Consider the following 13300-nt stretch of genomic DNA (forward strand, 5'->3'; position numbering starts at 1 on the left):
GCTGTCTCCCGCCCCTCCCCGCGCGCCAGGCGCCAACTCTCGCACCAGGGTCCCGGGCGCCGCCCTCCCACTCCGAAGCGCACAAACGCGCCTCTTCTTTCACTGGACGGAGAAAACGCTGGGGTGGGGGCAGAGGGCGAGTGCCCTGGGAGCGGGAGGGGCGTGGAAGATCGTGCTCTATCTGAGCCCCCTGCCTCGCCCTCCCTACCCCCCACTTGGGCTCCCGTCGGAGATACTGGGGAAGCTACCGCTGAGACTCACCATCTGGGGGTTCCCAATAGCTATCCCAAAAAAGCACCCTTTCTCACCACCCCCCAACCCCCACTACCACCAAGGAATAACCAACACAAATGAAATCTTGTAACAAAACTTGAACATACCAGCACTAGGGCACTTGCATTTCTTTTCCTTTTTCTTTCTTAGATTTGCACATCTATGATTTCATTTTTCCCTCATCAAGTATCTTCAAGGATAAGATTCCGTCATTGTTTTTAACCCCAAGATTCTGCAAAGATGGGTCCCGGACAGGGAGCAGATCTGGTCCCAGATGCCAGGATCTTTGCCAGACTAGACTCCTTCAGCCCCCTCGTAAGATTCTGTCATTGTTTTTAACCCCAAGATTCTACAAAGATGGGTCCCCGACAGGGAGCAGATCCCAGGATCTTTGCCAGACTAGACTCCTTCAGCCCCCTCAGAGTCACGAGGGAGGATGGAAGGATTAAACCCCTCTCAGACTAACTAGCAGAGATTTCCCTGGAAGAAAGACAAGGTCACTGAGGAAGGTAGCTGGAGAGACCACTTAGGTGCCTCCTCATTTTCAGATGACGTTTCAGAGCGCAAGCTACTCTCCCAAGATGAAGCAGCTAGGTAGAAACAGCTGTGCCAGAGCCCAGGATTTCTACCTATAGAGGCAAAGGTACTCGTTGGCCTAGGGTGGATTCCCACCTGCTCCCAGCACAAATATAGAGGCAGAAGGACCGGATGACTGAGAGTTAAGCAGTGCTTAAAGAGAGAAAGAGGATGATGAAAGGAAGCAGAGGGTTTCATCCTCTAACCCTCTAACCAAGCCGTCTCACTGCCACAGTCCACCTGGCGAAGGGCCAGAAAGGAGGGTACTGAGCAGCACAACATAAACCTCTGAGATTTATTGGCTGCTGCTTCTGAATATGGCCATCCTGCTGTGGCCTCTGGGGGGCATTTGCCAATGTAATCAGCACAGAAAGAGAGAGTCATTCCAGCCAGGGGTGTAAATCACCCTTCACAAAGCCAGGAGAGAGACATGTGGCCCTAGATAAGGAGAGAGACTAATGTGGCCTCTTGTGCCCTTTCCTCCCTTCTCCTGCCCAGGGGGAGCTGGTTCCTGAGCTGTAATGCACTTTAAATGGAGTTTGTGCTTCTTTTTCATCTCTATCTGCCTTGCCAGTCTTACAGAACTGTGAAAGTGAACATCTGGCTACTCAGCTTTTGTACAAGGCCTGTTTTCCCTCAGGGTGGCCTACCTTTAATGTACCTTTCCCAAGCCCTCCCCTCCATTAAGGTTAGAAAACCTGTAGCTGGGGAGCCTATTATAGCCCCCACTCTGGCAACAGTCTCAGAACAGAATTTACAAAACAAAAGTTAACAATTTTAGGCCGAGACCTACAAATCAACAAAGATGTGGTGTGGTCAAGGGGTATCACCTCTGCTGTCCCTCTCCTTCAGCAATAAAGCCAAATCAAGTTTGGGGGGGGGGTAGGTTGGGAAAAGGCATTTGCTCAGGGTGCCTACTGAAAGTGTCTACACAATGCTATCCCCATGGAATGGACCAGGAAGGCAGGAACAGGGTCAAACAGGTGGGCTAAGAGCAATGCCCCATTCTACCTGTAAGAGGCCAGGCTTTTTGTGAGAGTAAATGAGATGCCTGGAGCATATTTCTGGGCACAGGTGGGGCTGGGGTAGTGGTGGAGAGCCTGGCATCATTGGGCCTTTAATGAGACTGATAACCAAACTAGGGGAGGGTTGAGGAAACCTCTACGAATAAATATGACTCCAAAGACTAATGTTAAACACTCTTCTAGCATACCCTTCTCCCCACCAAATATGTCCTCTAGGACTGCCAACACCTGCTAGATAAAGAGCATTGCTGTTGGGAACCTTGTGGATAATGACAAGTGAGCAGTCCTTTCTACAAAGATGATGTTACTCAGCCATTATTCAATGCAATGTCTTTTGAGACTGATTATGGGTCCAGCTTTGTGCCAGATGCAAAAATTATCCAGACACAAACCCTGCCCTGGGAGGAATTGCAACCCACTGATTGGGGCTCAAAGGTCCAAAGACCCTGTACTTTAACTCCACTTTCACTTGTAATCTTGGTTTTCCGCTTTCTATCAAGTCCTCTCTCACTGTTAAGCTTTAATTTCTGCTGCTATCCTAACCCAGGATATTAGCAATATAGTGAATAGCTAAGAGCAAAAGTTTTACAGACTGCCTAGGTTCAAATGGCATTTCTAACACATGCTGGGTGACTTGAGCACGTCATTTGATTTTTCTGTGCTTCAGTTTTTTCATCTGTTAAATTAATAACAGTATCTACTTCATATGTGTAACAGTTCTGGGGATTAAATAGTATATATTGAATAAAAGGTTTAGCACAGTGCCTCACACATGCCAAGCACTGAATAAAGTGGTATCATCCTGCCCTAGCTGGTTTGCTCAGTGGATAGAGCATCGGCCTGCGGACTGAAGGGTCCTGGGTTCGATTCCAGTCAAAGGCACATGCCCAGATTGCAGGCTCGATTCCCAGTAGGGGGTGTGCAGGAGGCAGCCAATCAATGATTCTCTCTCATCATTGATGTTTCTATCTCTCCCTCTTCCTTCCTCTCCCTCTAAAAATCAATAAAAATATTTAAAAATATTTTTTAAAGTGGTATCATCCCAAGTGGCATGCAGAAATTAAACACCTGTGAACTCAACCAGCCCCCATCACCCACCCAACTTACTGCTTTGGAGCTGGAGACGTCACACAATTCTTCCTTTTGCTGAATATACTAGTGAGCCAGGGATGGAAACAAAAAATAATTTTCTACCTTGTCAGTTTTTTGAGGACCATACTTGTGTGTCACATCTGAATATCTCTGGTACTCAGAATTAACAACTCCAGATATATGTAAGTTTAAAGGAATTGGTGTTGCCCTAGCTGGTTTGGCTCAGTGGATAGAGTGTGGGCTTGGCCCCCACTTGTAGGAGGCAGCCGGTCAATGATTCTTTCTCATCATGGATATTTCTATCTCCCCCTTCCTTCCTCTCTGAAATCAATAAAAATATATTTTAAAAAAATAAAGGAATTGGTGTTTCATTAACATTTGCCTGAAAGAGAATCCTTTATGTCTCCCACTTTATACCCCTGAGAAGGAAAGAGAAAGGATCCTTTTTTTTTTGAGATAGAGAGAGAAACATTGATGGGCTGCCTCCTGCACATCCCCTACTGGGGATTGAGCCCACAACCTGGGTATGTGCCCTAATTGGGAATCAAAACCAGCAACCTCTCAGTGCAGAGGACGATGCTCAAGCAACTGAACCACATGGGCAAAGCTGCTCCTCCCTTTAGTTTTCCCATTGATTTTTAGAGAGAGTGGAAGGGAGGCGGGGGAGAGAGTGAGAAAGGGGGAAACATTGATGTGACAGAGACACGTGTGACAGAGACAAATGGATTGGTTGCCTCCCCCACACACACCCCAACTGGGGGCGGAGATTGGATGTGCAACCCAGGTACATGCCCTTGACCGGGAATCAAACCCACAACCCATCGGTGCGTAGGCCAACACTCTAACCACTGAGCAATGCCAGCCAAGGCTGCTCCTCCCTTCTTTATGGCAGAGGTCAGCCAGGTCCTAGGTTGAGACTGACAACCAGAAGCAGTTTTTAGGCCCAAAAGTTCCCATGCTTTTTTGCTTGACTTCATGATGAATACTAGCTGTGCAAGGATAATAGTGCAGAACTAACCCCCTAAATAGCCTTGTGCTGAGGTCTAGGGGCTAGGGTCATAGTGTCTGCTCTTAGCCTCCCAAGCCTAAGCAATCCTTATGGCTCTGACTTATCAAGAACCTACAACTGAGGCTTACATGCTACACAATGCCAACTCTAGAAAGGCACTTTGTTCTTTGATGAGGATCTGGTAACGGAAAATCCATTAAGGTACAGACTCTGGAGCCATACTGACTGGGTTCAAATCCCAACTCCACCATTCACTAGCTGTGTGATCTTAAAATAAGTTAATTTCTTTACCTATAAAACATAATAATCAGTACCTGCCTCAGAATTACTGTGAAAAGTAGTTTACATATACACAAGGTCATAAAAAAAATTTTGCATGCAATAAGTACCTCCTGAAAATAACAGGAATCAAACCACATAGTACCTATACAGTAGGAGGATGTTATAAAATTTATATGGATCCTGGCTGGTGTGGCTCAGTTGGTTGTGTATTGTCCCGTGCACTGAAAAGTCACTGGTTTGATTCCTGGTCAGGGCACAGGGCGCAGGCCTGGGTTGTAGGTTCGATTCCCCATGGGGGCACGTGCAGGAGGCAGTAGGTGGATGTTTTGCTCTCATGTCGATGTTTCTCTCTCTCCCTCTCCCTTCCTCTCTAAAAATAGATAAAATAAACAAATAAAAATTACATGGGAAAATGTTGCCTTTTAGGCAAACATAATTTTTCACAAAGTAGATAATTAAGCCCTAGTTTTTTTGTTATGTAACTCAGAATTTCCAATTATTATTACTGAAATGTGAACACATGGGTACCAGTCTCTTCACAGGTGGGGGCTTGGTTCTACCTTTCTGGGAAGAACTATCAGGAAATAATCCACTAGGGTAGGCAATGAGTCAGGGGCCCCTCCTGACTATTGAAAGTGGAGGTGCTCCAAGCAATTTCCTCCTTGGGCTATGAAGAGTTCTTGCTTGGTGGGGGTGTGTGGGGTGGGTCAGCAGCTTTTCTCTCCTTTTTTTCCTTTACCTCTTCTAGCTCTGAGCTCAAGGGCTCAGGGAGACCAGAGGTATTTTCTTTCCCTCTGGTCAGACAGGCATTTGCTAAGAGTGAAGGATGCAGGCTCCAGCGGCTGGCTTAGAGAATACAACGGTGCCCTCTGCTGTGAGGCATGCACACTACACTCCAGAGGAGCATTAGCAAACCTTGAAAAAAATCAGTCCAGCCCTCTTTCCACCTGCTTACTTTTAAATAGGGCTGTATCTCATTAAGCAGACAAAAGCCTACTCGCCTTAAAAAACTCTAAGAAAGGAAAACCTGGGATATTGATGAAGAATGCCATTTAAAAGGTCTTCCTTGCCCTGGTTGGGTAGCTCAGTTGGTTAGAGCTTCATCACGATTTGCCAAAGTTGTAGTTTTGGTCCTTGGTCAGAGCACATACAAGAATCAACCAATGAATGCATAAATAAGTGAAATAACAAATTGATGTTTCTCTCTCTCTCTAAAAGTAATTTTTAAAAATAAAATAAAAGGTCTTCCTTAAGTCTAACTGATCTTACTTGGTACTTTATTTTCTCTTATTCTATAAATAAAATAAATTTAGGGCAAATCTCTACTTCCAACAGCATTAAATCTAAACTTGTATTTTTGAGCTGTGAAATAGAGTGAAGGAAAGAGTTTGGGAAATGGAAAAAGCCAAAACTCCATTGAGGCTATAGACAAGGAACCTTTTGAGCCAAACTGAACCTATCACTTGCTGTAGAGAATGCCACTCATCTGGTTTTCTACGCCTCGATACCAGAGGGCCGAGTCTAGGAAACACTTTAGTGTAACTCATACCATGAAATGGTCTTTAGGAAAGGAAAGCCTGGAATATTGCTAAAGAATGTGCAAAAAGCCCTAACCGGTTTGGCTCAGTGGATAGAGCGTCAGCCTGCAGACTGAAGGGTCCCAGGTACAATTCCGGTCAAGGGCATGTACCTTGGCTGTGGGCACATCCCCAGTAGGGGGTGTGCAGGAGGCAGCTGATCGATGTTTCTCTCTCATTGATGTTTCTAACTCTCTATCCCTCTCCCTTCCTCTCTGTAAAAAATCAATAAAATATATTTAAAAAAAAAAAAAGAATGCACAAAAGGATTTTAATTCCACAGCGGTGGATCTCAAACTTTGGTGGGCATCAGAATCACCTACAAGGGAGATTTTCAAAACTCAGATTTCTGGGCCCTAACTCAGAGGTTCTGATTTACTAAGTCTGGAGTGGGGCCTGAAAATTTGTATTTTAAATAAGTTCAGATGATAGTGATGGTCCAAGGTCTAAACTTTTTTTGTTTTTTAATCTTTTTTTGTTTTGTTAATCCTTACTTGAGGATATTTTTCCATTGATTTTTAAAGAACATGGGAGATATATATATATATATATATATAGAGAGAGAGAGAGAGAGAGAGAGAGAGAGAGAGAGAGACAGACAGACAGACAGACAAAGAAACAGCCCTAGCTGGTTTGGCTCAGTGGATAGAGCATTGGCCTATGGACTGAAGGGTCCCAGGTTCGATTCCAGTCAAGGGCATGTGCTGGTTGTGGGCTCGATCCCAAGAGGCAGCTGATCAATGATTCCCTCTCATCATTGATGTTTCTCTCTCTCTCTCTCTCTTCCTCTCTGAAATCAATTAAAAATACATTTTTAAACAAAAGAGAAAGAGAAACATCGATGTGAGAGACTCATTAATTGGTTGCCTCCCGCATGTGCTGACCGAGGCTGTGGATCAAGCCTGCAACCAAGGTACACACCCTTGACTGGAATTGAACCCGAGACCCTCAGTCCTTGGACTGACTGATACTCTATCCACTGAGCCAAGCCAGCTAGGGCCAGGGTCTAAAGTCTGAGATCCACTAGCTGATCTTGAGAAAAGCACTGTGGTCTTAACTCTGAATTTGAGATGATTATACCTTTTTGTCTGAAAGAATCTAATTTGGTGAACACTTCCTCATATACATCTTCTAGGAGCAGACTAGGCTCACAATCACATCTCTCATTCTACAATGTTTATTTTCCATTTAATAAAGAGAGAGAGGGGGAAAAGAAAGAAAGAAAATACAGAGAAAGAAGGTGGGCAACTCTCTTGCATAGCCTGAACCTCAGGGAGAAAAAGAGCTAGCTGGCTGGCTTATAGTTAGAAAGAGAATGCAAACACTCCCTTAAGCAACACACATCTCAATACAACCCAAGGCTATAGTTTATAGGGCCAGCCAGCTCCACCAGCCAGCAACTCTTCTGAAACTTAACCAGTTCCCAAGCCTAGGATTGCATCAGTTTGGCAGCCTGTTGGCCTCTTTCTGCCCAGGTTTTCTACATTCTTTTGGTGACTCCTAAGCAGCCAGCAGCTGATCTATTATCGTAGGTTCACATCCTTCACCAGTAAGGCAATCTGCTCCTGCAGCTGCCGCTTCCCTTCCCATGCTTTGCTCTGGCTTCGACACCTCAGCAATTCTGCCTTATGGTCCTGGTGATGCATAGGGCAGTAGCTTTGTGGTTCACACAGCACCTGAAAGAAAAGTCAGGGACAGAGTGAGGGATCCTCTATTATTATGCCTACCCAGAATAATAGAGAGGCTGATGGTAGTAGCTAAGATCAGCAATTTCTTCTTGGAGGGCCTTGCATGCCCTTGGAGCTGCACGCTCAAGTTGGCTTCCCCAAGTCTAGGCTCCCAGATTGGCCCACATGTCCCATCCTTTACCGTATAGTCTGGAAAGAAGTCTCTGTAGCCCCCTTTGAGGATATACAGCTCTGGGTAGTACAATGCAGGATATTGGTTCAGGGCCCTGTCCTCTTCTCTCAGAGAGCGGCACCTTTAAAGAAAACGCAGAGATGGGTGAGTTGAAAAGAAGTAAGGTCAGGATTCCATGGGCCACTCATTGGGGAAGGGAAGAAAGAATAGACTATTGCTAACTCCATAAGGACTTCCAGATCTCATTCCCTTTGCAAAACAAGATCTAAGTAGCACCATTCTTTCTCTTTTCCTCCACTAGTGCCTAATTCCCAATCCTTTTTCTTTCACAGCTCCAAACTTTTGAATTGTAGAAACCCCCTTCTTACACCTCCCTATCATTCTTCAAACCTCAGAAGAGAGCATTCATTCATTCAGTCTGGGAAGGTTCCCTTGTAAGTCTCAACTCAAGTTCAATTTCTATCACCTGGCCTACCCCATGTAGACACTCACATTCGGGGGCCCCTCTCTGAGGAGAATTCACAGTGGAACACGATGATTATTCTTTTCTGGGTATCCAAAGGGACAATAGGCATCTTCAGAAAGAAGTTACACAGTTCTTCCTGACTGAACAAGTTTAAGGCTCCCTGTAGAAAAATTTTAATAAGTATTTCCTCAAGGGCCTGTGGACAGTAAAACCAACACTTAGAAATACTTGGGATACCATACTACCTTGGGAAATTTGGGCTAGGAAGGCTAGACTATAAGCACTTTCAAAGAGACCTAACTGTATCTCTGTATCTACCCCCAGGGCCTGGCATAGAGCTTGGTGTGTAGTTGTTACTCAATAAATGCTCATAGAACTAAACTGCCTGAAGTATAGGATCAATGTGAGAAATGTCTATGAGCAGTAAAATGTTTGTATAGTGCCGCTCAGCCCTTGGATTAATGTTTTTATTTCCATGTAAGAGCCCTTGGCTCCTACAGAAAAGAGGGAGATTGGTCTAGGAGGGAAGGGGAAAGTAAATTGCTCCAAGTATACAGAATTAGAATAGCAGTGAAGACTTACAGCTTTGATGTGCTCCAAATGTATGTCTGCCCTGGTTCTAGAGTTCACAGAATCCTTTGCCCACAGACTCTTCTCAAAAAGAGCTATCTCCAACCCTTTCCCTGCTAATGTCCCCAACGTAACCTCACCTGGATGTGTCCTCCGAGGTACTCATATGGATAGCGGCAATCGATGATATAAAACTTTTCAATCAGACCCTGGAATTTCCCCAACAGTAAGGCAGCCACCTGCATAGAAGCTATGATTGAATACCCTGCTCACTGTCACTCTGAAGGAAAAAAGAGCCAGTTTCACAGTTTCTGATTTACACTCCATTTAGTCACCTAGGATTCCACTGAAGGCCTAGCCTCCAAAGTCCCCCTATTTTGAAATGTGGCAATGGTTCAGCCCCACCCCACATAAGATGGAATAGGAAGTGGCCTTTTTAGAGAACCAAAATAGCTGGTATTGCCAGGATACTGGGGAAAACCATATTGAAGCTACTATTCGTGAGGCAAGCATGGCTGGAATCAGTCTTTCAGAAGACACACAAAGACTTCTGCAGTGGTACAGGTAGCAGCTAAAGATCCAGATTTTGCAAGAGATGGGAAATGGTTCCCCACCCTCCATTATAAAGGAAGAAAGCAAGTCTTTTAGAAAAGAATATAGAAGAAAAAGTTTGACACCCAGAGGACATTTAAGTTGTAGAAGTATAAATTAGTTCATCCTTTCCATCACCTGCCTACCCCGTGTGGACACTCACACTGTCAATACATATAAAAATAAATGTAGCCCTAGCTGGTTTGGCTCAGTGGATAGAGCGTTGGCCTGCCGACTGAAGGGTCCCAAGTTCGATTCCAGTCGAGGGTACATGTCCCAGTTGTGGGCTTGATCCCCAGTAGGGGGCGTGCAAGAGGCAGCCAATCAATGATTCTCATCATTGATGTTTCTCTCTCTCTCTCACTCTCTCTCTCCTCTCTGAATTCAATTTTAAAAATATTTTAAAAAATAAAATAAATGTAATTACACGAGGGTACATGTCCCGGTTGTGGGCTTGATCCCCAGTAGGGGGCATGCAAGAGGCAGCCAATCAATGATTCTCATCATTGATGTTTCTCTCTCTCTCTCACTCTCTCTCTCCTCTCTGAATTCAATTTTAAAAATATTTTAAAAAATAAAATAAATGTAATTACACTCTCTCCTCTCCTCTCTGAATTCAATTTAAAAAATATTTTAAAAAATAAAATAAATGTAATTACACTTTGACTCAGCAATTTCTTTTTCTTTAAATATATTTTTATTGATTTCAGAGAGAAAGGGAGAAGGAGAGATAGAAACATCAATGATGAGAGAATCATTTATTGGCTGCCTCCTGCATGACCCCCACTGGGGACCGAGCCCACAACCCAGGCATGTGCCCCTGACCAGAATTGAACCTGGGACCCTTCAGTCTGAAGGCTGTAGCTCTAGCCACTGAGCCAAATGGCTAGGGCAGCAATTTCTTTTCTAACAGAAAAGTACTTTAATATGTAGCACAATAATATTCATCTCAGTATTAAGTTATCAAAATATTACAAATAAATATTCAATAACAGGGTTTTGATGCCCTGGACCAGTGATGGCGAACCTATGACACGTGTACTCATTTTTTTGGTTGATTTTTCTTTGTTAAATGGCATTTAAATATATAAAATAAATATCAAAAATATAAATCTTTGTTTTACTATGGTTGCAAATATCAAAAAATTTCTATATGTGACACGGCACCAGAGTTAAGTTAGGGTTTTTCAAAAGGCTGACACGCCGAGCTCAAAAGGTTCGCCATCACGGTGCTGTCCTCTCCTCTGTTTTTACTCTTTTTACTTATGCTCTCCCCTCTGTCTGAAGTGCCATGTCCCCTGCATGTCACCAGACTGACTCTTGCTCGAGGCACCCAATCAACGTGTTTCTCTCACATTGATGTTTCTCTCTGTCTCTTCCTCTCCCTTCCACTCTCTCTAAAAAAAAATTTAAAAAATAATTATAATAGGGGTTTGTTTAAATTAATTACATGTCAGTGTAACAGAATATTAGATAGCCATTAAAAAGATAATATAGATCAATCAATTTTTTTAAAAATATATTTTTATGGAATTCAGAGAGGAAAGGAGAGGAAGAGAGAGATAACAACATCAATGATGAGAGAATCATTGATTGGCTGCCTACTGCATGTCCCCTACTAGGGATCAAGCCCGAAACTCAGGAATGTGCTCTTGACTGGGATTGAACCCGGGACCCTTCACTCCACAGGCCAACGCTCTATCCACTGAGCCAAATCAGCTAAGGCAATCTTTTTATTGATATAGAAAGATGTTTACAATGTCTTACTAAGCTAATTGTAACAGTACATGTTTATCATGATCCTATTATTATAAAGAATATGCCAGAATAAAATCTGGAAGGCCACAGGAAAATATTACTAGTGGTTGTCTCTGGTGGGAAGATTATGGGTAGAGTGACCAAATAATAATTGCACAAACTGGAACACTATTTATTTATTTATTTAAAAAATATTTTTATTGATTTTAGAGAGGAAGGGAGAGGGAGAGATAGAAACATCAATGATGAGAGAGAATCATTGATTGGCTGCCTCCTGCACATCCCCCACTAGGGATCAAGCCCGAAACCTGGGCATACACCCTGACCAGGAATTGAACCCTGACTTCCTGGTTCAGAGGTTGATGCTCAACCATTGAGCAACACTGGCCGGGCACTGAGACACTTTTTAGAGTGAAAGAACAGTGTTAATAATTACCCTACACTAGTAGGCATAAATGAAATTGTAACATGTAAACCAGGATGTAAGATTACTCAAATGAAGTGATTTTTCCTTTTGGGGTTTGTCCTTTTCTTTTCCTTTCTTTCCTTCCTTCCTTTTTTGCCTTCTTTCATTTTTTCCTTTCATAAAAATTACATATCATCTGTTTAATTAAAAACGAAGGTGACAGAAGAATGGGATAAAAGTAAGCCCTTTAATACAGTTTCAGTTGAATAAGGAATCTGTTAGTGAACACAGTCAGTGAAAGAAATACAATCGGAAGTGGGGATTTTAGGGACAGAACAGACCAGATGGTAGCTTATGTAACCAGTTACCATCTCCAGAAATCTGCTTACTGTTTCTGGGCTGATGTACTTCAGATCTTGGTGTCGCCCTGACACGGTTGGCAGTGCACATACCTAGAAATACCAAAAAAGAGATGAAACAGCAATTTTTCTATAACCAAATTTGAGAAAAAACACCCATATATAGTCCTTCTTTCTTTTTTTAAAAAAAGTATTTTTTTTATTGATTTCAGAGAGGAAGAGACGGAAACATCAATGGTGAGAATCACTGGTAGGTTGCATCCTGCACATCCCACACCAGGGATCGAGCCCACAACCCGGGCATGTGCCCTTGACCAGAATCGAACCCAGGACCCTTCAGTCTGCAGGCCAATGCTCTATCCACTAAGTCAAACCAGCTAGGGCTATTGTCCTTTCCAAATGAACTTTAAACTCCAGATGCCTTAAAAAAAACAAAAAATACTCCACCAATGGTCTCTATAATGTGCATTCAATTTCTAAAAACTGCAGCAACTAATTAAGAATGTGTATAAAGTTTTAGATGTAGCTAAAACTATGTCTGTCCATCCTGGTATACTTCACAAAGAAAAATTATAAAATATTTTAGAAGAAGGGATTTATCAAGAAATTATGGGTAGCCAAAAAAAAGAATAAAATACTGTACTGTTAAAAATGATGAAGCAGAACTTTTTCTTTTTTTAAAAAATTGATTTCAGAGAGGATGGGAGAGGGAGAGAGAGAAACATCAATGATGAGAATCATTGATCTGCTGCCTCCTGCACACCCCCTACTGGGGATCATGTGCCCTTGACTGGAATCAAACCTGGGACCCTTCAGTCCGCAGGCCGACGTTCTATCCACTGAGCCAAACCAGCTAGGGCTAAAGCAGAACTCTTTACTGACATGAAAAAATGTTCCTGATTTAATAAATGAGAAAAAAGAAACCCAACAGATCACAAAACAGTATAAACATTTTTTGTGGATAACCAAAAAATGTACTTGTGTGTGTACATGTGTGCTTGTGAAAACACACAGAAAAAAGTGTGGAGTGCCTGGCCGCAGTGGCTCAGTGGTTGAGCATTGACCTATGAACTAGAAGGTAATGGTTCTGTCCAGGCACATGCCTGGGTTGCAGGCTTGATCCCCAGTGTGGAGCGTGCAGGAGGCAGCCAATCAATGATTCTCTCTCATCATTGATGTTTCTCTCTCTCCCTCTCCCTTCCTCTCTGAAATAAATTAAGAAGAAAAAAAAGTTTGGAGGGATATACACCAAGATGTTAAAAGCACTTACACTCTGGTTGATAAGATTTGGAGTGGACAGCTGTTTCATTGTTGATTTTCTGTCTGGAAGATCTATTCATTGATGTCAATGGGGTGTTAAAATCCCCTATTATGACTGTATTACCGTCAATCTCTTCCTTTATGTCCATCAAGATTTGCTTTATAGCCCTGGCTGGTTTGGCTCAGTGGATAGAGC

At 43.1% G+C, this 13300-nt stretch overlaps 1 protein-coding gene across 3 annotated transcripts in view; it reads right to left on the reverse strand.

Moving 5' to 3' along the window:
* Positions 1-6988: 6988 nt before the first annotated feature.
* Positions 6989-13300, reverse strand: part of CDC25C (cell division cycle 25C) — a 23863-nt gene continuing 17551 nt past the window's right edge. For 2 of the 3 annotated variants that reach the window (XM_014529118.1, XM_014529117.1), the window contains 5 exons: positions 11875-11937; positions 8871-8969; positions 8187-8320; positions 7704-7815; positions 6989-7510 (listed from right to left, as the gene is read on the reverse strand). In XM_014529118.1, the coding sequence (XP_014384604.1) occupies positions 7358-7510; positions 7704-7815; positions 8187-8320; positions 8871-8969; positions 11875-11937 (561 nt within the window). In that variant the 3' untranslated portion in view covers positions 6989-7357. The remainder of the gene's footprint in view (positions 7511-7703; positions 7816-8186; positions 8321-8870; positions 8970-11874; positions 11938-13300) is intronic. The other variant, XM_005881115.2, reaches the window with a different exon arrangement.

The sequence above is a fragment of the Myotis brandtii genome, unplaced genomic scaffold (assembly GCF_000412655.1).
Source record: "Myotis brandtii unplaced genomic scaffold, ASM41265v1 scaffold668, whole genome shotgun sequence".
NCBI lineage: Eukaryota > Metazoa > Chordata > Mammalia > Chiroptera > Vespertilionidae > Myotis > Myotis brandtii.